At 37.4% G+C, this 24,752-nt stretch overlaps 1 protein-coding gene across 1 annotated transcript in view; it reads left to right on the top strand.

The window, feature by feature from the left end:
* COG5 (component of oligomeric golgi complex 5) overlaps window positions 1–24,752 on the top strand; it is a 270,198-nt gene that overhangs the window by 132,027 nt on the left and 113,419 nt on the right. Inside the window, exon 8 of the mRNA XM_052638342.1 lies at window positions 14,597–14,762. Within this exon, the coding sequence (XP_052494302.1) occupies window positions 14,597–14,762 (166 nt within the window). The remainder of the gene's footprint in view (window positions 1–14,596; window positions 14,763–24,752) is intronic.

Here is a 24,752-nt window from a genome sequence, read left to right as displayed (position 1 = left end):
GCTGAGCGCCAAAGAATTGATGCTTTTGAACTGTGGTGTTGGAGAAGACTCTTGAGCGTCCCTTGGACTGCAAGGAGATCCAACCAGTCCATTCTAAAGGCAATCAGTCCTGGGTGTTCATTGGAAGGACTGATGCTAAAGCTGAAAATCCAATACTTTGGCCACCTCATGCGAAGAGTTGACTCACTGGAAAAGACTCTGATGCTGGGAGGAATTGGGAGCAGGAGGAGAAAGGGATGACAGAGGATGAGATGGCTGGATGGCATCACTGACTTGATGGATGTGAGTTTGAGTGACCTCCGGGAGATGGTGATGGACAGGGAGGCCTGGCGTGCTGCGATTCATGGGGTTACAAAGAGTCAGACACGACTGAGCAACTCAACTGAACTGAACTAAGTTACATTTATCTGTTCACTTACTAACAGGCATTGGGTTATTTCTGGTTCAGGGCTACTGCAAACAAGTGGCCATGTACAGTCAGGTGCATGTCTCTGTGTCAGCATTTTTCCTTTTCCTTGAGTAAATGTCTAAGGCAAAAAATGTTTGGGTTTTTGCAAGGAATGATATGTTTACTTTCTATAGAGACTGCTAGGTTTGCAAAGTGGTTCCATCGTTTATAGCCCCACGTAAGTAGGTTAGAATTTTTGTTCCTCTAGATTGTCACCAAAATTTGATGTTGGCAGTCTTTTAAATTTTAGCCATCTTAATGGGGGTATAAGATTCTCACTGAAGTTTTAATTTGCCTTTTCTTAATTGCTGATGTAACCAACTTTTCAAGTGCCTGACAGTGAAAGGTATTTGCCTAACATTTAAAGACTTTATTGTCTTCTTACTGATTTGTAAGAATTCTTAATGTATTCTGGGTACCAGTCTTTTGTCATACATGTGAACTGTAAATATTTTCTCCTATTCTATGGCTTGCCTTTTTTTCTTTTAGCATTGTTATTAAGGTATAATTTATATTTCATAACATTTGTACACTTAAGCATATAGTTTGATGAGTTACTAAATTTTTGCATTTGTGCAACTATTTCACAGTCCAGATTTTTTTTTTTTTCCTTAAGCTACTGTCACCACAGTTCCCTCATGACTCTTTGTAGTCAATTCTTCCTCCTGCCCCCAAACCCAGGGAATCACTGATTTGCTTTTTATCTCTCTACATAGTTGCCATTTTCTAAAAGAGTCATACAAATGGAACCATACAGTAGGTCATCTTATGTATCTAGCTTGTTTCACTTAGCATGTTTATATAGCTTCATCTGTGTTGTTGCATGTATGGTGATGGTAGTTCAGTTGCTAAGTCATGTTTGACTCTTGTGACCCCATGGACTGTAACCCACCAGACTCCTCTGTCCATGGGATTTCCCAGGCAGGAATACTGGAGTGGGTTACCCTTTCCTTCTCCAGGGGGATCCTCTCGACCCAGGGATCAAACCCAGATCTTCTGTATTGCAGGTGAATTCTTAACCAACTGAGCCACAGTTCTTTCCCACTGTTGCATGTGAAAGTACTCCTTTTTACTGCTGAGTAATTCTTACAGTTTTGGGCTGTTAAGAATAATGCCGCCTTGTTTTTCCCCTTGACATCATCTTTTATTTAAAAATTTTTTTTTAGTTTGGATTGTGTCTTGTTTCTTCCTCCTGTTTTTTTAAAAATTTATTTATTTTGGGTGCATTGGGTTCAGTAGTTGCGATATGCAGACCCTAAAGGCTTAGTTCCCAGACCAGAGAGTGAGCTCATGTCCCCCACATTGCAAGGCAGATTCTTAACCACTGGACCACCAGGGAAGTCCCTGTTTCTTGTATCTTTTTAAAAATGTTTTAAAAATTGAAGTGTAGTTGATTTATAATATTATATTGGTTTCAGGCATACAACACAGTGGTTCAGAATTTTTATAGATTATACTCAATTTAAATTTATTGTAAAATAATGGCTATTTTTCCCTATTCTGTACAGTATATCCTTGTTGCTATTTCCTGTTTCTTGATCAGGCCTACTTGATCAAGCTTTTATTAACTTACTTTTTTTTCCAAAAGATGTAATCTTTTATGAAGAGCAAATTTCTTTAGTTTTGATAAAGGCCAGTTTACCCATGCTTTCATTTGCATGTTATATAAGAAAATTTTGCCTACCTTAATGTTGGAAAGCTTTATTCCTGTGTTTTATTTTAGAAGTTTATAATTTTATGTTTTAATTTTTATGTATACTGTTTAAGGTTCATCTTTTTCTTATCAGTTCAGTTCAGTCGCTCAGTTGTGTCCGACTCTTTGCAACCCCATGAATTGCAGCACGCCAGGCCTCCCTGTCCATCACCAACTCCTGGAGTTCTCCCAAACTCATGTCTGTCGAGTCGGTGATGCCATCCAGCCATCTCATCCTCTGTCGTCACCTTCTCCTCCTGCTCCCAATCCCTCCCAGCATCAGTGTCTTTTCCAGTGAGTCAACTCTTCGCATGAGGTGGCCAAAGTATTGGATTTTCAGCTTTAGCATCAGTCCTTCCAATGAACACCCAGGACTGATTGCCTTTAGAATGGACTGGTTGGATCTCCTTGCAGTCCAAGGGACTCTCAAGAGTCTTCTCCAACACCACAGTTCAAAAGCATCAGTTCTTTGGCGCTCAGCTTTCTTCACAGTCCAACTCTCGCATCCATACACGACCACAGGAAAAACCAGAGCCTTGACTAGACGGACCTTTGTTGGCAAAGTAATGTCTCTGCTTTTGAATATGCTATCTAGGTTGGTCCTAACTTTCCTTCCAAGGAGTAAGCGTCTTTTAATTTCATGGCTGCAGTCACCATCTGCAGTGACTTTGGAGCCCCCCAAAATAAAGTCTGACACTGTTTCCACTGTTTCCCCATCTATTTCCCATGAAGTGATGGGACCGGATGCCATGATCTTCGTTTTCTGAGTGTTGAGCTTGAAGCCAACTTTTTCACTCTCCTCTTTCACTTTCAAGAGGCTCTTTAGTTATTCACTTTCTGCCATAAGGGTGGTGTCATCTGCATATCTGAAGTTATTGATATTTCTCTTGGGAATCTTGATTCCAGCTTGTGTTTCTTCCAGCCCAGCATTTCTCATGATGTACTCTGCATAGAAGTTAAATAAGCAGGTTACAATATACAACCTTGACGTACTCCTTTTCCTATTTGGAACCAGTCTGTTGTTCCATGTCCAGTTCTAACTGTTGCTTCCTGACCTGCATGTAGGTTTCTCAAGAGGCAGGTCAGGTGGTCTGGTATTCCCATCTCTTTCAGAATTTTCCCCAGTTTATTGTGATCCACACAGTCAAAGGCTTTGGCATAGTCAGTAAAGCAGAAATAAATGTTTTTCTGGAACTCTTGCTTTTTTGATGATCCAGCAGATGTTGGCAATTTGATCTCTGATTCCTCTGCCTTTTCTAAAACCAGCTTGAACATCTGATACACAATTGTTTGAGCACCTTTTGTTGGAAAAGATTATTTTTTTCTTCCATTGAATTACTTCATTGTGAATTTGAATGTATTTTGGCACCTTGAGAACATTTAATTCACAGTCTTTCTCCTAATGGTCTTAATATCTATTGATGATTTTTGCCCAAATCTTTCTTTTCATTAGATATTGTGAAAGAGTGATTTGCTGTTTTTATTATTAGTTTGTACTTGTTAGCTGTGATTCTTTGTAAACAAGAATTTTTTCTTACTAATTGAAAGGGAGCTTGGTTACCTTGAACTGCAGTTCCTTTTTAAAATGATGGATAAATATTTAGAATTTGCACTTTTATTACCAACTTACAGAGTAAGGAGTTTATTTATTAAGTCACCTTCCTGGTAGCAAATAGGGCATAATTTTGTTCTCTTTTTTTTTTAAGTATTGTTATGGATTCACATGTTTTTATGTGTTGTGTTTTCATCAATTTGGTGATGGATGAAACTAAGAGTACTGTAGCAACAAGCTAGACTAACAGAGTTTTAAACAGGGTTTGTCTGGATGTGGGTGGTGGTAACATTGTTTCAGCTGCTTCACAAGCATGCAGGTCTCTCCATTCTGCCTTCCTTACTGTCCCCTTGCTTGTCATATCATGGTCACAAGATAGTTGTCACACTGCAGGCATTAGTCTGTGTTCACAGTGTGCAGATGGAGCAGTGTCAGCTGCCAGCCAAAAGACATGTTACAGAATCCTTTTTTAAAATTGCCCCAGCAGACGTATTGTTATGTCTCACTGACCAGTTAGGTCTCACAGTCACCCCAAGTGTCTGGAGGACTATGAAGACAAGAACCTGACAGAGAGGAACAAATTTGTCACATTGGCTTAAGCTGCTCATGAAGCGTGTGCACATTGACTTCCATGGAGAAAATTAGGTTTCAATAATAAGAAAGGAGGAGGGAAAGAATTTTTAGGGAATACCTAATAATGGCTGCCATAAATATATTTGGTAAAACAAGGAATGACCAGAATTATTATATTGTATTGCTTTATTTAAAAGTAAGCCAGAAATGCACATTTAAGTTAAAAATTTGTGTTCAAGTAAGATTTGGGTGCTTGCAATATTAATGTCTCATGATTGCTTTTGTTTTCCTATAAAATTCATTTTATTATTGAACACATTTTTAGTGTCCTTGAAATATTATCTACTATTATCTAATGTGATGAGAATATTATTCTGAGTACTGGCATCACTTTAAAACTTTTACTTAATGCCAAACTAATTTGTGTGGCCTGTACTCTCCAGATTCATTTGATAAAAAAAATTTGAAAGTTAAAAGGACCATTTTTTGTATATTGATCATTTTTACCTTCTCCATTTTTTAAGGCTCTCTCTGTGTTGTTCTTTTTTGCAGAACTTTCCTCTTTCAGTGCATGTTCAATTTCATTCTTTTTTCTCCTTTTTCTTTTTACGATCATTTTCCCCCGTCCTTTTTCCCTGCTCCTCAGAAAGGGCTAGAATAAAGTTGATTTTTGGTTGATAAGATCATGCTGCACTATTAAGCGTTCTTCTTAGTTTCTTAATTTCATTTGGGTTATGCACTGTTGACTGCTGATTGTTAACAGGTTCTGAAATAATTATGTTAGGTTAGCTGAGAAGTACATATCAAGCATTAGTGGACTGCATGCTACTGAATCAGAAAAGCCTCTGGTAAGCTCTGGATCACAACTGAGATAGTTAATATAATTCTTGCCTTTAAATTGCATTATTTAATGTGATTCTCCCTTCCTTCAATACTTGTAATCTCCCTTGGGGGCTCCATTAAGTCTTCAGTGTTTTAGACATAGCTTCAAAAAAGTATCTAATGTATGTATCATGTTAGGGTACAGAGATATTATAAATTACTATAAATATTTTGACCTGTTATATACTTGTTATGTATGAAGTGTTGTGAATTTATTAACACTACTCTTGAGAAATAAAATATTTGGATTTTAGAGTTCCTTAGTTACTGTGCATGATTAAGTTGCTGTGCTTTTTACTGTATTACATTTACCTGAAAACTAGCCTACTTCTATTAAATATGTATTCTACTGAGGGAGTGGTTTAAAAAATTATCTGCTTAGCGATAAAAATTCTTAGATTTGTATCCTTTCTATGCTATAAAAAAGAAAATAATAAGCTTTTTTTTTCAGCAGTAAGGATTTTCTGTATAGTGGAAGATACTTGTTCTTTAAATTTTTGCTTGAACTGAAATTGAAAAATTTTTGCATTTTTCGCACTATTAGTCTGTTTTTCAGAGATTGGGGACATGTAGATGATTTCCCTCTCCACCTCCCTCCCTACCTTTCTCCATCACTCCCCCTTTTAAACGTGATTCTGAGGGTTCTTATTTTTGTCTTATTTTAGTTGAGCATGAAATGGCTTACTAATGAAACTTTGAGGAAATCCTGTAGTCCTGAAACCACACTAATAACCAAAACTGAATAGCAGCAGGGAATTTTATTTTCTTTACCTGTCCTTTTCCTTCCCTCGGCTCATTGTATTTTTTTATATATTAAACCTGTGGCTCAGACAGTAAAGAATCTGCCTGCAATGCAGGATACCTGGCTTCTATCTGATCTCTGGGCTGGGAAGATCCCCTGGGGGAGGGCATGGCAACCCACTCCAGTATTCTTGCCTGGAGAATCCCCATGGACAGAAGAGCCTGGCAGGCTGCAGTCCATGGGGTCGCAAAGAGTCAGACACTACTGAGTAACTAAGCACATCTATTAATTATATGAAACCTAAAGAAAGAGAAGTTAACTGATAAAGAGCTAGTTCACTAGGGAAAAAAGTAAAAGCTGATGGTTAGACTTTTTGGCACAGGATTATTTGATCCTTGCAGAGTGGAATCCTGGTCTTGAACATTTATATGATTTTTGCATTTTGTTTTCAATTAAATCAAACTCTGTCACCTTTTCCATTTCTAATTTCAGTTGTATGAAGCTTTTAAAATCCTGTCATAGTTTTGATTTAATACTGTATGCTCACAGAGGTCACCTCGTATTATCTATAGTTAACACAAGAACGTTGCTTGCTATTTTATGGCGCAGTCTTTGCAGCAGTCTTGCTATCTCTCCATTCCATTAGCTCAGCACCAGCTGTTACTTTGGTTACAGTGTTCCTGTTTTGGCAAGCTTTTTAGGGATCCTAAACAACTTTGCTTCTTTTCTGATTGTGTTCTTGTGGGTTTTTTTTTTCCCCTCCCATGTAATGCTACAGAGATGTTGAAAAAGAAAGAAAAAAACTTATATGTATTCATTTCCAAAGCAGAAGAAGTAATTTTAGTTTAATAAGAAAATGCCATCTTCTGAAATGTTTTTGAAAAGGTAGAAGTCTGTTTTGATCTACTCCTGAAATAGATCTACTTTATTATATTGTCTTTCATCTCATTTTATATTACAGTTTATGAAGTTGGAAAATTTCATACATGGTTAAGTGATTTATTGAAGGTCTCATTGACAATTTGTAGAAAATTACTGTTAGAATATTGACTCTCGTTTAAAGAGGAGACATTGTCTGTTAGGTTGGTGCAAAAGTAATTGCAATTTTGTGTTGTTGAACCTGGCCACTTGATATTGGAGTACATTCTTAGATAAATATGGTTATGCTATTTATCATTTTAATGTGCATTTCTCACTTTGTTTTTTGCTCATGACTTATTATTTGTTATTTGTTTTATATTTATTTTAGACTATGAGAAATGAGGTTAGACAAAAAGCAAATACGAGTTTTTTTTTTTTTACTTCAAAATGGATCGTAAAGAGTCAGAGACAGCTTGTAACATCAGCAATGCTTTGGCCCAGGAATTGCTAACAAATGTACAGCACGGTTGTTCAAGAACTTTTGCAAAGGGGAAAGCCTTGATGATGAAGAGAGTAGTGGCTTGCCATCAGAAGTTGACAACAGCCAACTGAGAGCCATCATTAAAGCTGATCCTCTCACCATTACATGAGAAATTGCCTAAGAACTCAGTGTCCACAATTCTGTGGTCATTTGGCATTTGAAGCAAATTGGAAAAGTGGAAAAACTTGGTAAGTGGGTGCCTCTTGAACTGAGCAGAAATTTAAAAAATCATTATTTAAAGGTGTCATCGTCTCTTATTGTGCTCAACAACAGCAAACCATTTCTTGATCAGGTTGTGAAGTCTGACGAAAAGTGAATTTAATATAACAGTCATCAATGACCAGCTTAGTGGTTGGGCAGAGAAGAAGCTCCAAAGCACTTCTGAAAGCCCAACCTTCACCAAAAAAAGGTCATGGTCGCTGTTTGGTGGTTTGCGGCCCGTCTGATCCACTATAGCTTTCTGAATCCTGGAGAAACCATTACATCTGAGAAATATGCTCTGCAATTAATGGATGAGATGCACCGAATGCAGCAACACCTGCAGATGGCATTGGTCAGCAGAAAGGGCCTAATCCTTCTGCATGACAGTGCCCAGCCACATGTCACGTGACACTTCAGACATTGAATGAATTGGGCAATGAAGTTTTAACTCATCTCCCATATTCACCTGATCACTTCTTCAAGCATCTTGACAACTTTTTACAGGGAAAACACTTCCACAACCAGCAGGAGACAGAAAATACTTTCCAAGAGTTCATTGAGTCCTGAAGTATGGATTTTTATACTACAGGAATAAACCAACTTATTTCTCATTGGCAAAAATGTGTTGATTAAAAAAGATATGTTTGAGCCTAGTTTTAATGATTTAAAACTCACGGTCCAAAACTGCAATTACTTTTGTACCTAATAGAAGACGTTGCTCCTTGTCAGTAGTTTATTTCTTTCTAGAAAGCATGGTATTTTTCAAATGTGTTCATTTTGTTTTGAGATCTCTTACAAACGCCTGAAAAACTGGTATATCTGGAGATCTAGAGTCGGGTGGTGACAGGGTGAGCTGTGGAAGAGTATAGCATAGGGGGTGAAGGGACTGAGGCCTGAAACTGGCCTGCTAGGCCCGCTTTGGGCCTGTCTTCTTAGTACCTTAGTTACCTAACTGTAAAGTGCACTTTGTAATATTTATTCTACTTATGTTGTGTTGACAAAAGAAAATAAGTGGATACGGAGGCCATTTTAAACTTTACTATCCAGGGGAGACTTCCCTGGTGGCTTAGACCGTAAAGCGTCTGTCTACAATGTGGGAGACCTGGGTTCGATCCCTGGGTCAGGAAGATCCCCTGGAGAAGGAAATGGCAATCCACTCCAGTACTATTGCTTGGAAAATCCCATGGACAGAGGAGCCTGGTAGGCTACAGTCTATGGGGTCACAAAGAGTCAGACACGACTGAGCGACTTCACTTTCACTTTTCACCTAGGGGAGAAGGCATCTTCATGTAGTATACTGAATCCACAGATCAGGGTGGAACCTGCCAATGAATGTAGACCTCCTAAGAAGTACCAGGAATGGGTCTGATTTTGTAAAGAGGGATTTGGGTAGGTGGTGTAAAGAAACAGGGAAGTCCTAGAGCTAATCTTGGAATTTTGGGAAAATAGGCCCAAAGAGTAGGCAGCTCCGAGAGGGGCAGTGAATTGTTCACGTTGTGTTTGCACAGTTTGCCTATGAGATGAGAAAGTGTTCTATTAAGGACAGTTTATGATTTTACTGATTTCAGCTTTGTTGAAGTTGGGATTTGTAGCAGAGCATGGGGAGCCAGGTGAGTGTGGCAAAGAGTTAACTGTTTGCCGCTGAATTTAAACCATCAAATTTCACAGAGAACACAGTGGCCCTGGGTACCAGGAAAGAAGGAATTTTTTTATGGGCAGTTTTCAGGGAAACTTGAAACTTGAGGATATTGTATGCAACCAAGATTGGCTAACCTGCTTATTTGTACAGAAACATAACAAAAGTACCAGTTTCCAAACACTGTAGGTTAGTAGCAGTCATGCTAAAGTTTTATCAGTTCCCATTAAAATTCAAAATGAAAACAAGGCAACTACTTACTCTGAGAATTTCCCTTGTTACTTGAACAACCTTTCTTTTATGAAGTGATGATAGTAGATAGTGAAGTTTTAAAAAATGTCCTTACTTAGCAAGCAATGGAGAAGACCCCAGTTCGATTCCTGGATTGGAAAGATCCCCTGGAGAAGGGATAAACTATCCACTCCAGTATCCTTGGGCTTCCCTGGTTGTTCAGCCTGCAATCCGGGAGACATGGGTTCGATCTCTGAGTTGGGAAGATCTCCTGGAAGAGGGCATGGCAACCCACTGTAGTTTTCTGGCCCGGAGAATCCCATGGACAGAGGAGCCTGGCAGGCTACAATACATGGGATTGCAAAAAGTCTTGGACACAACTAAGCAACTTTTACTCACTTAGTAAAGTAACAGCACTTATTGGCCATTTTCCTTAGTTACTTTCAAATTTTATTTTCCTGCTTAAGGAAAGTCAGACTTTAATTGGTACTAATGGTTATTTGCAAATAACTGTTGTTATTTGGAAGAAGCATGAACTTTAAAATCCAGACATTTTAATGTTTGAATCCCTGCTCTGCCATTTATTCTTTGTTGTCTTGGAGCTTCTGCTGACTTCTCTATTCCTCAGTTTCCCTCTCTTTCAGTAGGGAACAGTACAGCTACTTTGAATGTTTTGTTGGGGAGGATTAGACCTCACATGTGTAAAAGCCCCTAAAATAATGCTTGGTTCATAATAAGGCCTTACTGGATGACTGCAGTAGAAAAATTAGGTTTATCGTAATTATCCAGATTCTTTGGCCTCATTCCTAAACCTATCAAATTAGTGTATCTGAAGTTGAGATCCAAGCATATGCATTTTTAAATTCCAATGAAATACACCTAATATGAAATCAGTCACTGTTAGCGTTCAGTAGCATTAGATATGTTTATATTAGTTCACATCACACATCTAGTCTCCAGAAATCTCACCGGACTGAAACTGTGTCTACTGAACAATTCTTATCCCTCTCTATCCCTGAGTCCCTGGCAACCACTGTTCTACTGTCTCTATGAATTTGTCTGTATACAGTCTTCATATAAATAATATATAAATAGTATTATCTTTATAATATGTAGCCACACAGTATTTTTTTGTGACTGGTTTATTTTGCATAGCATGATATGTTCACCCGTGTTGTAGCTTGTGACAGGATTTCTTTTTAAGACTGAATAATATTTCATTATCTGAATAACACATTTTCTTCATCCATTCAGTGGACACTTGGGTGGCAAGCATGTGCATTTTTTTCCTGATGCTCTTAACCCTCTTATTTTAGACTGTTTGGTGGAAATGTAATCAACAGAAAAGTACATAGCTCATAAGAGTACAGCTCAATGAATTTTTCACAAAGCGAACAAACATACATAACCAGCATTCAGATTAAAAAAGTGAAAACTTACCAGCAATCTCAGGTCTTCCTTATGTGTCTGTTTTTAGTTAACAAGCTCCCTCAGGTAATTCTTTTATATTTACCAAAAGTTTGAGATTGACTGATAGGGGCACCTGCATTGGTTTAGGTATTTGTGTAGTATATGATATTAGTCAGTTTAATTTCCACAGTGTGCTCATTCACAGGCTTTTGTATGTGCTATTCCTCTGCTTGGAGTGGTTTTCCTGACTCCTTCTGCAAATCTTCGAGCCCTCCTTATCTCCAGCTCCTAACACCTTACCATGACAACTTCACTTTTGGTCTAGGCTGGGCCTTCTTCCTTTAAGGAGAATTTCTTGACTCCTCTATCCCTCTTTCCCTCCCCAATTCTGAGTTAATCACCTCTCCTATTAAACTATCCATTTCTCCTCTAATATATCATAGTACATTCTAATTGCTGCTTTAATTGTCTTTATCACCCATCAGACCATAGATACTGAAAGGTCAGACGGGACAGTATTTGCTTCAGTTTTTTTAAATCCTCAGTACTTTGCACAGTGCTAGCACGAGTAAATGATGTACACTGAATGATAGTACAATCATATGTTAGTATTGGCAAGGGTACTATAATTCATCTAGTCCAGTCCCCTCATCTTACAGATGAGGGAGCTGAAAGCCTGATGTTTATTACTAATAAGGACCCAGAAAATTCTGCTGGTCAAATATGTGGTATTTGTCTGTGATGAGAGAGGATGATGGAAAAAGAACACTAATGTTTATTAATTATATTTAGGAGGTATTCTTTGCTGGAATCATAGCTAGACAAAATGATTTCATTCCCAGTTTTTCTAATGTTCTAGTTGTTACTCTGATTAGAGGATTCTATCACCCCATTTCTGTTCTCTCACTCTCACCAGTTCTCTTCTTTATTCCCTTTGTGATTAAAAGTTTCCAACATTCTGTATTATTTATTACATCAATTTAGCTTGCTACTCAGTCTAGGTTCCTATGATTATCCAGTTCAAAAGCGTTCTCCTCTCCAACTGAGAACGCTCCGTTGGCACCTGAGACTCCGCGTGTCTCACAGTGAGCACTTCATTAACAACAGCCGTTCACCCTCTCATCCCACCACTCGTCCACCCACTTGCCCAAATGATCTCCTTCTTTTGATTTTCTTTTTTCTTTTTCTGTCCTTTCAGGCCCCCACACTTGAAGAAGCTTCCATATATGGTAGACTCTTCCTTCCCTCTTGTCCATCATAGTCAGTCAGTAGACAGTTTCCTTTCAGTGTTTCAGAATCTCTCCTGTCTGTCCTGTTCTTTGTTTGTAATTGCAACTCCCTAGTTTAAGCTATTTTTCCTTCTTTTCTTTTTTAAAATTATTGTCAGAGCTGATGTAATTATTTTTATTTCCTCAAACATCTTAGATTATGATAATTTTATTACATGAATCATTTTTCTGTTGCCAGTAATATTAAATAGAAATTTCACAGAATGCAGTCCAAGGTTGTCAGTGACCAGACGCTTATTTGCTTGTTCAATGTTACCTTTTTTTTCCCCCCACATATGCAAAACTTCTGGCAGTAAAATCTATATACCACTCCTTAAGGATACACTGTAATTTTCCTGTCATTTCTCTGTGTATTTGCTTCTTTTTACCAGAAAATCCTATCTTTCACATGAACAAATGATTCTCATTTTTCAAAGTCTGGCAGAGTCATCTAGTCAAGTGGTTTCCAAATGTTGGTTCTCAGGTGGCTGCATCTGAAGAGCTTTAAAATGTAATAACCAGGCCTCAGTCTGATCCAGCTGAATCGGAATTTTAGAGTTGGGCTCTTGTTGGCTACATTTTTATTTAAAAAAAAAAGAGGAACTTCAGCCAGCTTTGGAAATCTATCTATCCTCATCATTTTAAGAGTTATGAATTCAGGATACAGAGGGGAAAGTGGAGTTCCTCAGAGTTACTTATGTAATTTTCTGAGGAACCCCCGTAGTGTTTTTCATAGTGGCTGCACTAATTTACATTCTCAACAACAGTGCATGAAGGTTCCCCTTTTTCCACATCTTTGCCAACACTTACTTGTTGTCTTTTTGATGATAACCATTCTGATACTTCTTTAATGTTGCCCTGTACATGTTACTGTTTTGAAAGTTTTTGGTAGTTAATTTTTGGGGTAGAAACTTAAGAAGACTGATCAATTTTGACTAGATCTCTCAAGTAAAATAAGACTCCAACTGTTTCCAGTTAACATATGCATATAACTTTCAATGTATATTCTTTGTAAGCTATTGAAGTTACATAATTATTGAAAGTTACTGAAAACCTGTATGTTGAAAACTGTGATTTTCAGATCCTTTGAGGATAATAAAGGCAATAAATATAATGTTATAATATGTGTCTATATTCTAGTTTTTAAGGTGAAGATATTCTTTGAAATTGGTCAGGTAGTGCTTTCTTAGATTATATAGAATTTGAATAGTGATAAGGGAAATGTCTTTATAGCTGCCTAATTTTCATTCTTGATATCTACTAAAAGCAAAAACATGTTTTAATATGAAACAGTGTCCATTTGCTACTTTTTCTTGTTTAATTAAAAAACAGTCTAAAATGGGTGTTCACCAACCATGTTTCCTGATCTTGTCTCTAAGCTGATCCTACCCTGCTGCTGAGTGTGTGTGTGCCACGTACTCTTACTATCACCAGCAGACTTCAGAAATAATATTTTGTGTTACTTATACTCAACAGTCAAGAAAATGTTAGTGAAATAATCTCACTTTTTAACTGTGTGCCTTTAATGACAGATGCTGAATCATAAATGAAAGAGGAATTTCATCTATTTGAACCTATAACTATGTTGATGTAGATATACCTTGTTAATTCAGTCATTTACTTAATGACAAATCCAGCAGCTTATTTATATCACTGTGAACTGAATCTACTCTCCGGTAGTGTTTCTACTTCCCCATCGTTGCTTACCCCTATCTGCTCCAGCCACCACCATGGCCTGATTGCTCTTTCATTAGCTTCCAAGCACATTGCCACCTTGGTTCTTTTGTTGATACCCCTGCTCAGATCTGTATTTCCCCATATTTTCCAGATGTTGATCTCTGTTTAAATACTGCCTTTGAGATGCATTCTCTGGCTCTTCCCTCTATAATAATACACATCATTCTCTATTTTTATTCCCTGCTTTCTTTTTTATAGCATATATCACTACCTAATACTCTCTTATATTTATTGTTTATAGATTTCTCAGTAAATATAAGTTCCATAAGGGCAGAAACTCAACTGGTTTTATTTACTACTACAGTTCTAACAGATAGAAGCAAGATAGACCCCATAGTGGGCACTCTCTCTCTATATATATTCATAGTTTCAGTGAATGAATGAAAGAAGATAATACAGTGAATAGTAGTATCAGTTCACAAGGCTTAGCCTGCAGTTTACTGTGCACAATTTATTTCTTTCTAAGCACATATAAGGGTTGTTAGTTCTTACATGGCTCTCTTCATAGAGATTAATGGTAAATTTCAAGTAAGCTCCAATAATATAACAGATTCTTTATTTTGTGATTATCCTTTAAAGGAGGAGGAAAAGGGAAAGGGAGGAAGTCATACACATAGTATTTAACTTTGTCTTTTATGAAATAAGTAATGACTAAAAATAATACTTGTTCCAAATACAGTATTTATGTTCTTGTTTATAATAATTTAAAAAATATTATAGTAACTGCTCAAGTACCACTTAGATTTGTAGATTTATATTTATTTTGTTTCTTTTCCTATTTATATCTTTTCTCACCCCACCCCACCACCACCTTTTTAAAGAATCCAACCCAGGTCGGAACCGCTCTTCAGGTTTTCCATAATCTTGGAACTTTGAAGGACACTATTACCAATGTTGTGGATGGATATTGTGCTGCAATAGAAGAAAATATCAACAGTGCATTAGATATCAAAGTTTTGACTCAGCCTTCCCAGTCAGCTGTGAGAGGTATGGATGTGGTTTATATTTAGCTTCATTTATTTATTTATAACTGAAAAGTCCTTTGAATAGTATGTGAAGCATTCAAGTTTCAAAGTAAACTAATGACTCACTTTTTAGTAGACAGAAAATGAGAGAAGAAATTTTGCTTTAGAATTTATTTATAACTTTTGTCTAATCAGTGAGTTGAACTGGCCAATTGGTATATTCAGAACTTCTAGATAAAAACTATAAACTGTGGCTTTATTTAGTTCAGAGGAAACAGATGCAAGGGAAAAAAAGGAACACATTTTTCCTTCTGAAATCCTTATCCTCACATGTACTTCTTACTGAGGCAGAAAATATTTTTTAAGGAAATACAATCTCTATTATACTTTATCTTTCTGGGCATGTATAATTCTGGTACTCAGGAGCAATAAAAGCTGAGTGTGGAGATAGATAGATGCTGATAAAGCTTTGGGAACATTACAACTATAGCAAAATCGAAGGAAAACCCAGGCAGGTAGATTCAAGACAGCGGTCCCCAACCCTTTTCCTGCAAAACCATGCCTGATGGTGACATTCACGTATATAACACACTTCATAGAGAGGAGAGACTGCATGTTCTGGGTGCCTCTCATTTTCCTAAGCAACCCTAACTTTGCATTTCTCTCCTTAAAATCTTTCGTCTTTCCTGTTAATATGGATGAACTGTACTTGCTCCTAAAAGAGTCAAATACTCTACTTTTGCCTTAGATCCCATCACTCAAAGAAAGGCATTGCTTTCATAGATCCCTTCTCTCTACCACATCATCAGCTTTTCATTGTATCTCTTTCCCATCACATACAATCATGCTATTTATTTTCTTCTGCTTAAAGACAGACAAATCTGTCTTGACTCCATTTCTTTCTTCAGTTTTACTGCCTTATTTTATTCAGACTATTGAAAAAATTCCCCAGAGTGTTTTTTAATGCCTTTTAAAAAAGTTTTCTCCTCTTCCCATTTTTGTAGTGAACAGGATACTCTAATATCATAGACTTGTCCATGTCAACTTAATAACAGTTCTTGATGCAGAGCTAATACTAAAACATTTTCAGCCATTGATTATTATTTTTATGTTTGCTATATAAACATAACTTTAAATAACAGAGTATGTCCCTCATAAATAATTTGTACAAGATAAAAAGAGATAAAAAAATCTTTGATCTTAAAGGGATTTTAAAGGTTCGCCCTAGCCTCTGAATAAGTCTGTGTTAAGACCATCCCAGGAGGACAGCTTTGAAAAGAAATTGCCAGAGGAGATTTCCCTCTCAGCTTTTCCCAGCAATTATTTTCAGAAAGTTTGATCTAATGTTTAAATTTCCAGAAGGAGTTTAGTCTCATTCTCTAGTGTGTTGTCAAGAATGGGGGGAAAAAAATGAAAGCAATTATTCACCTGCTGTCTGTCCTAATGTATGCTCCCCTTTTTGGAAAGAATGAAGTGTTTTCAAGCCTTATTGTCATCTGTTGAGGAGTGAATACCACGATTTAGTGTAGAAATCCTATTCTTTATTGTTTTTAAAAGAATAATCAGTGTTATTTTTAAAGATATTACATTGGCAGGGTTAATGTTAATTGCCTAATCTTGTTGGTTATTTTGAGATTATGTATAGCAATGTCATTTTTGTTGGAAATACACATTAAAGCATTCAGGGGTGATAGTGCATCATGTCAGTAACTTATTCCCTAATGATTCAAGAAAAAATGTTTTACTATAGTTTCAAATTTTCTGTATGTTTAAGATTGTTTCAAAATTTAAAAAATAACATTATTATAATTACATAGGAAAATATGCTACCCAAGATGTACCTGAAAGTTTGTAATCCACTAAGAAAAAGGTAAATAACTCAGTTGAAAACTAGATAATGAGTATGAATAGGTAAATCACAGAAGAACACATCCAATAAACACGAAAAGATGTGTAGCCTCTTTTTAGAGGATGTGAACTAATTATTAGAGAAATACAAATGATTCAAGATTCTCTGTGAAATTGGCAAAATCTGAGACCAGAACTAAATATCTGATACTCTGATTGTAGGAGAAGAAAAGGTTTCAACCATTTAATTCAGTTTTATCGTACTGATCAATAAGGTTAAAAATGGGTGTACCTTATGATCTTATAATTGCCTTGGTAAGAGTATACCCTAAATAAACTCTGTCACATCTCTATAAGAATTTTTATTTTACTATTAGTCATAATAGTTAAACAATGAAAACAGTCTCTCCTTCATTGGAAAATGAATAAGCTGGCTTATTTATTAGTTCAGTTCAGTCGCTCAGTCTTGTCCGACTCTTTACGACCCCACGAATCACAGCACGCCAGGCCTCCCTGTCCATCACCAACTCCCGGAGTTCACTCAGACTTGCGTCCATCGAGTCAGTGATGCCATCCAGCCATCTCATCCTCGGTCGTCCCCTTCTCCTCCTGACCCCAATCCCTCCTGGCATCAGAGTCTTTTCCAATGAGTCCACTCTTCACATGAGGTGGCCAAAGTACTGGAGTTTCAGCTTTAGCATCATTCCTTCTAAAGAAATCCCAGGGCTGATCTCCTTCAGAATGGACTGGTTGGATCTTCTTGCAGTCCAAGGGACTCAGTTAGACTGCTATATAATATTTATGGTAATAAATTTATCAATATAGATAATTCTCAGCATCCTTATATGAAAAATCAAGTTGCAGATTTGATTATTTGTCTCTTCCAGAATAGAAGTTTTTAATGAAGTCCAGCTTATCAGTTATTTCTTTCATATCATGTCTTTGGTATTCTATCTAGAAAGTCATTGCCATACCCAAGGTCGTCTGGGTCTTCTCATATGTTATCTCCTAGGCATGTTACAGTTTGACGTTTTTGCTTTTAGGTCTGTGATCCATGTTGAGTTAATTTTGGTGAGGTATGTGAGGTCTGTGTCACCTTGTTGTTCAGTTGCTAAGTCATGTCCAGCTTTTTGCGAGTCCATGAACTGCAGCATGCCAGGGTTTTCTGTTCTTCACTATCTCCCTGAGTTTGCTGAAACTCATGTTCCTTTGAGTCAGTGATGCCATCCAACCATCTCATCCTCTGTTGCCCTCTTTTCCTCTTGCCCTCAGTCTTTCCCAGCATCAGGGTCTTTTCCAATGAGTCAGCTCTTTATGTCATATGGCCACAGTATTGGAGTTTCAGCTTCAGCATTAGTCCTTCCAATGAATATTCAGGATTGATTTCCTTTAGGTTTGACTGGTGGGATCTCTTTGCTGTCCAAGGGACTCTCAAGAGTCTTCTCCAGCACCACAGTTGCTGGAGAACACATCAAGTGTTTGGCACTCAGCCTTCTTTATGGTCCAACTCTCACATCCATACATAACTACTAGAAAAACCATAGCTTTGACTATATGAACCTTTGTCAGCAAAGTGCTTTTTAATATGCTGTCTAGTTTTGTCATAGCTTTTCTTCCAAAGGATCAAGTATCTTTTAATTTCACGACTGCAGTCAGTGTTTGCATTGATTTTGGAGCCCAAGAAAATGAAATCTGACAGTTTCCACATTTTTCCCATCTATTTGCCATAGTGATAGGACTGGATGCCATGATCTTAGTTTGTGTCTAATCTGTGTCTAGATTCTTTTTTTTGCGTGTGGTTACCCAGTTATTCCAACATCATTTGTTGAAGATTCTGCCTTTGCCAAATTTATTGCCTTTGCTTCTTTGTAAAAGGGCATTGACTGTATTTATGTGGGTATATTTGGGAAGTCACTATTCTGTTCCATCGATCTATTTTTCTCTTCTTTTGCCAATGCCACCTCATTGTGTTGATTACTAAAGCTTTATAGAATGTCTTGAAGTTGGCTAGTCAGTCTTCCAACTTTGTTCTTTTTCTTCAATATTGTGTGAGCTGTTCTGATTTTTTTCCTCTCTATATAAACTTTAGAATCAGTTTGTTGATAGAAGAAAAATTTTTTTCTAGAATTCAGATTTTGATTGCATTGAATCTGTAGATGCATTTGGAAAGAACTGACATCTTCATAATATTGTTTCTTCTGTCTGTGAACATGGAATATCTCTCTATATATTTAGTTCCTCTTTGATTTTTATCATCAGAGTTCTCTAGTTTTCCTCATATAGTTTTTGTCTATATTTTGTTAGGTTTATTTATACCTGAGTGAAGTTGCTCAGTCGTGTCCAGCTCTTTGCTATCCCATGGACTGTAGCTTACCAGGCTCCTCGGTCCATGGAATTCTCCAGGCAAGAATACTGAAGTGGGTTGCCATTTCCTTCTCCAGGGGATCTTCCTGATCCAGGGATTGAACGCAGGTCTCCTGCATTGTAGGCAGATGCTTTACCATCTGAGCTACCAGGGAAGCCCTGTTTATACCTACGTATTTCATTTGGAATGAGGAGTAATGTAAATGGTATTTTGTTATCAAATTCAAATTCCCCTTGTTCATTGTTGGTATATATGAAAACAGTTGACTTATATTTATGAACCTTGCCTCTTACAACCTTGGTGTCAGTTCAGTTTAGTCGCTCAGTTGTGTCTGACTCTTTGCGACCCCATGAGTTGCAGCACGCCAGGCCTCCCTGTCCATCACCAACTCCTGGAGTTCACTAAAACTCAAGTCCATCGAGTCGGTGATGCCATCCAGCCATCTCATCCTCAGTCGTCCCCTTCTCCTCCTGCCCCCAATCCCTCCCAGCATCAGAATCTTTCCCAGTGAGTCAACTCTTCAGATGAGGTGGCCAAAGTATTGGAGTTACAGCTTCAACATCAGTCCTTCCAATGAACACCCAGGACTGATCTCCTTTAGAATGGACTGGTTGGATCTCCTTGCAGTCCAAGGGACTCTCAAGAGTCTTCTCCAACACCACAGTTCAAAGCATCAATTCTTCAGCACTCAGATTTCTTCACAGTCCAACTCCCATATCCATACATCACCACTGGAAAAACCGTAGCCTTGACTAGACAGACCTTTGTTGACAAAGTAATGTCTCTGCTTTTGAATATGCTATCTAGGTTGGTCATAACTTTCCTTCCAAGGAGTAAGCGTCTTTTAATTTTATGGCTGCAATCACCATCTACAGTGATTTTTGAGCCCAGAAAAATACAGTCTGACACTGTCTCCACTGTTTCCCCATGAAATGATGGGACCAGATGCCATGATCTTCATTTTCTGAATGTTGAGCTTTAAGCCAACTTTTTCACTCTCCTCTTTCACTTTCATCAAGAGGCTTTTTAGTTCCTCTTCACTTTCTGCCGTAAGGGTGGTGTCATCTGCGTATCTGAGGTTATTGATATTTTTCCCGGCAGTCTTGCTTCTAGCTTGTGCTTCTTCCAGCCCAGTGTTTCTCATGATGTACTCTGCATATAACTGATTAATTCCAGGACGTCTTTGGCCGATTCTTCCTGAGTCTTTCAATCCCACTTGATTATAGTATAAAATTCTTTTAAGCATTCTTGGGTTTTAATTGCTAATATTTTGTTGAGTTTTACATCTCTGTTCATTAGGTAGTGGTCTCTAGTTTTATTTCTTTGTAATATCTTTATTGTCTAGAATAACATTTCACCATCTTGTCATTTCCTATTAATTTTGGAATGCTTCTTGCCTCAAATTTTGAACCATTCTAGAGCTTATTTTGATTCTCAGTAAAGCCATTCAAACAGTTTCTTGTGGAAACCTTACATTCTTTCTTTCCTCTTTCACCTCATTTTACCTTTCATAGTTTTCCTACCTTGTTGTTGTAGAGTTGCAAAGTCACATCCAGCTCTTTGCCACCTCGTGGACCGTAGCTTGCCAGGCTCCTCTGTTCTCCACTATCTCTCGGAGTTTGCTCAGATTTGTGTCCGTTGAATCTGTGATGCTGTTTAACCATCTCATCCTCTGCTGCCTCCTTCTGCTTTGTCTTCAGTCTTTCTCAGCATCAGGATCTTTTCCAGTGATTGACTCTTCACATCATGCGGCCAGGTTATTGGAGCTTCAGCAGTAGTCTTTCCAATTAATATTCAGGATTGATTTCCTTTAGGATTGACTGGTTGGTCTCCTTGCATTCCAGGGGACTCTCAAGAGTCTTCTCCAGCCACAATTTGAAAGCGTCAGTTCTTCAGCACTCAGCCTTCATGATCCAACTCTCATTTCTGTACATGATTACTGGAAAAACCGTAGCTTTAACTATGCAGACCTTTGTCAGCAAAGTGATGTCTCTGCTTTTTAATATGCTCTGTAGATTTGTCATAGCTTTACTTCCAAGGAGCAAGCGTCTTTTAATTTCATGGTTACAGTCACTCTCCACTGTGATTTTGGAGCCCAGGAAAAGAAAATCTGTTAGTGCTTTCACTTTTTCCTCATCTATTTGCAATGAAGTGATTGGATCAGCACTTTCTCAGTGGCTTAGATGGGAAAGAATCCACCTACAGTGTAGGAGACCTAGGTTCGATCCCTTGGCTGGGAATGTCCCCTGGAGAAGAGAATGGAAACCTATTCCAATATTCTTGCCTGGGAAATCACATGGACAGAGGAGCCTGGTAGGCTATAGTCCATAGGATTGCAAAGAGTCGGATACGACTGAGTGAGTAACACTTATTGACTTACTGATGGGACCGGATGCCATGATCTTAGTATTTTAATGTTGAATTTTAAGCCAGCTTTTTCACTCTCCTCTGTCACCCTTATCAAGAGGCTCTTTAGTTCCTCTTCACTTTCTGCCATTATAGTGATATCATCTGCATATCTGAGGTTGTTGATATTTTTCCTGACAATCTTGATTCCAGCTTGTGATTCATCCAGTCTCGCACTTTGCATAATGAACTCTGCATATAAGTTAAATTAGCAGAGTGACAGTACACAGCCTTATATTGCTCCTTCCTCAATTTTGAACTAATGCATCGTTCTGTGTCTACTTCTAACTGTTGCTTCTTCACCCACATACAGATTTCTCAGGAGACAGGTAAACTGTCTGGTAGTCCCATCTCTTTAAGAATTTTCTGCAGTTTGTTGTGATCCACACAGTCAGCATTTCATGAAGTCAATGAAGCAGAAGTAGGGGTTTTTCTGGAATTCCCTTGCTTTCCCCATGATCCAGTAAATGGTGTCAATTTGATCTCTGGTTCCTCTGCCTCTTCAAAACCCAGCTTGTACATCTGGAAGATTTCGGTTCATGTACTGCTGAAGCCTAGCTTGGAGGATTTTGAGCATAATGTTGCTAGCATGTGAAAGGAGGGCAAATGAATGGTAGTTTGAACATTTTTGGCATTGCTCTTGTTTGGGATTGGAATGAAAACGGACCTTTTCCAGTCCTGTGGCCACTGCTAAATTTTCCAAATTTGTTGACATATAGAGTACAGTACTTTAACAGTATCATCTTTTAGAATTTTAAATAGCTCAGTTTCCTTATGCTTGAGGGTACTTCTTTTTTTTAATCAATTTATATTAATTGGAGGATAATTGCTACATTGTGATGGTTTTTGCCCTGTATCAACATGAATTGGCCACAGGTATACATCTGTACCCCTCATCTGAACCGCTCTCCCATGTCCCTCCCAACCCTATCCCTCTAGGTTGTCCCAGAGCACTGGCTTTGGGTGCCCTGCTTCGTGCATAATTCTCATACACTGTAAATGTCATTTTATAATGGTTTCTCCTTCTGCTTTTCTCTCTTCCCTATTCTGCAACGTTGAACATTTTTCTGGCTTCTCTCCTGGCCCATCTATGTCTGTCCCTTTTCGCTCTAAGCAAAGAATTGGTGGATAGCTTATCTAAATTCTTACAGTTGATTTTAGGAGCAGATTGTTCCTTGCTAATGATCTAGGATGTCAGCTATCTGCTTCCTTGTTCATTTTGATTTATCTATAGCATTTGGCATATATGCTTCATAATCTAAAGTTTGAAGTTTTTAATTGATTTCTTTGTTTGTTAGAAATTGATATTTTTTTCTACTTTTTTTTTCTTTTTTCCATTGTCCTTTAAGAGACAAAGGCAAGAAAATGATTTTATTCCATTAACTAGAAGTTACTCAAGTATTGTTTCTTTGAGTACTTCTTAGTTTCTTCTATTGCATTAATAAAACTTAGTTTAAAACACTTAATTTTGTTTTTTGAGGTTCATAAAACAGTGGATAATGGCATCAGTTTTTTGTTTTAGTTATTCTTGCTCCCTTTACAGGTGTTCTATGTTGATTATTTTTTATTATGTTTATTTCTTCAGCAAGATGTATTGAGTGTATGAGGATAAAAGTCCTTAAGTATTCAACTATAAACAAGAAAAATGAAGCCACTGGAACTAATAGAACCAGTGACTGTGATCTTAGTTTTTTTTGGTGCCTCAGTTCTTCCAAATAATTGCTGACAGGAAACAATACCTTTTTCTATTTCTGCTCGTACCTGTTGTAAGAGTAGTGGGTTGATGCATTCTATAATTCTTTATAATAAAACAAAGCTATACATATTCCAGTAATTTGATATTTTCTACTTTTTACAAATGCACTACATGCCTTTTCCTCACTGTTACAAGCTCATTCTTTATGTAACATCTAAGATAATTGCATATTGTTTCAGTATTACCTCTCCAGTTCATGTACACTTTTACTTAATATTCTTTGTACAACATTGCAAATAATTTGAAAAATTAATTAGACCTAGATTTTGAACAGGAGTATTCATATTTTAAACTCCTAAATGTTTCTATTTGTTACTGCTTTCCACTATTATCAGAGTAAAAAAATAATAACATCTCTTTACTAAAGGAGCATGTAGGTAATTCCTTGGTGTTCTAGTGATTAGGACTTAGAAGTTCCATTGCTGGGGCCCGGGTTCAGTCCCTGTTCGGGGAACTAAGATCTCACAAGTCACAGGGCAAGGCAAAGAAGAAAAAAAAGAAGCATGTAGTTCTTGCCTAAACTTGAAATTGTTGAGAAACTAGAGTGAAAAGCTTACTAACATAGCCTCTGGTTTTCAGATGCTTATATCTTTCCTTTTCTCCTTTGCTTTTTGCCTCTCTTCCTTTCACAGCTATTTGTAAGGCCTCCCCAGACAGCCATTTTGCTTTTTTGCATTTCTTTTCCATGGGGATGGTCTTGATCCCTGTCTCCTGTACAGTGTCACGAACCTCATTCCATAGTTCATCAGGCACTCTATCTATCAGATCTAAGCCCTTAAATCTATTTCTCACTTCCACTATGTAATCATAAGGGATTTGATTTAGGTCATACCTAAATGGTCTAGCGGTTTTCCCTATTTTCTTCAATTTAAGTCTGAATTTGGTAATAAGGAGTTCATGTTCTGAGCCACAGTCAGCTCCTGGTCTTGTTTTTGTTGACTGTATAGAGCTTCTCCATCTTTGGCTGCAAAGAATATAATCAATCTGATTTCGGTGTTGACCATCTGTTGATGTCCATGTGTAGAGTCTTCTCTTGTGTTGTTGGAAGAGGATAAGTCACAGAAAATGGGAGCATAGTCTTAATTTGCAGGGGTTTTATGGTTCCCTTTAAGAGTATTTTATAATGGAGAGCTATTCTGATTGGGGGGGAAAACTGCTATAAACAATTATAGAATAAATGAACTATATTCAAATTAAAAATATTTATAGAATGTTACATTTATCAAATAATTTATAGAGTCAAGATTATACTTTCATTTAACAAACGAGAAATCTAAACTGTAGTATCTTGTTCTTTTTGTGGAGAGTGTTAGTGAATGCATACTTAGTTGTGACTGACTCTTTGTGACCGCTTGGATTGTAACCTGCCAGGCTTCTCTGTCCATGCGGTTTCCCAAGCCAGAATACTGGAATGGGTGCCATTTCCTTCTCCAGGGAATTCTTGTTTTCTGTATTATCCTTGTTGGGTGTGTGTGTTGGTGGTGGTGGTGTGTGTGTGTATGTCTGTGTCATTTTAATTCCTTTCTTAAAAACAAAAGGTTAAGATTCTGTTATATATCACTCATGATAAATTATTATTTCTTCATAAAGGAACTTCTCATTTGGTAGCCTATATGTGCTTTTTTCATAATAGCATA

Source organism: Budorcas taxicolor, chromosome 4, assembly GCF_023091745.1.
Source record: "Budorcas taxicolor isolate Tak-1 chromosome 4, Takin1.1, whole genome shotgun sequence".
Classification (NCBI taxonomy): Eukaryota; Metazoa; Chordata; class Mammalia; order Artiodactyla; family Bovidae; genus Budorcas; species Budorcas taxicolor.
This window is presented reverse-complemented; position numbering and strand designations above follow the sequence as displayed.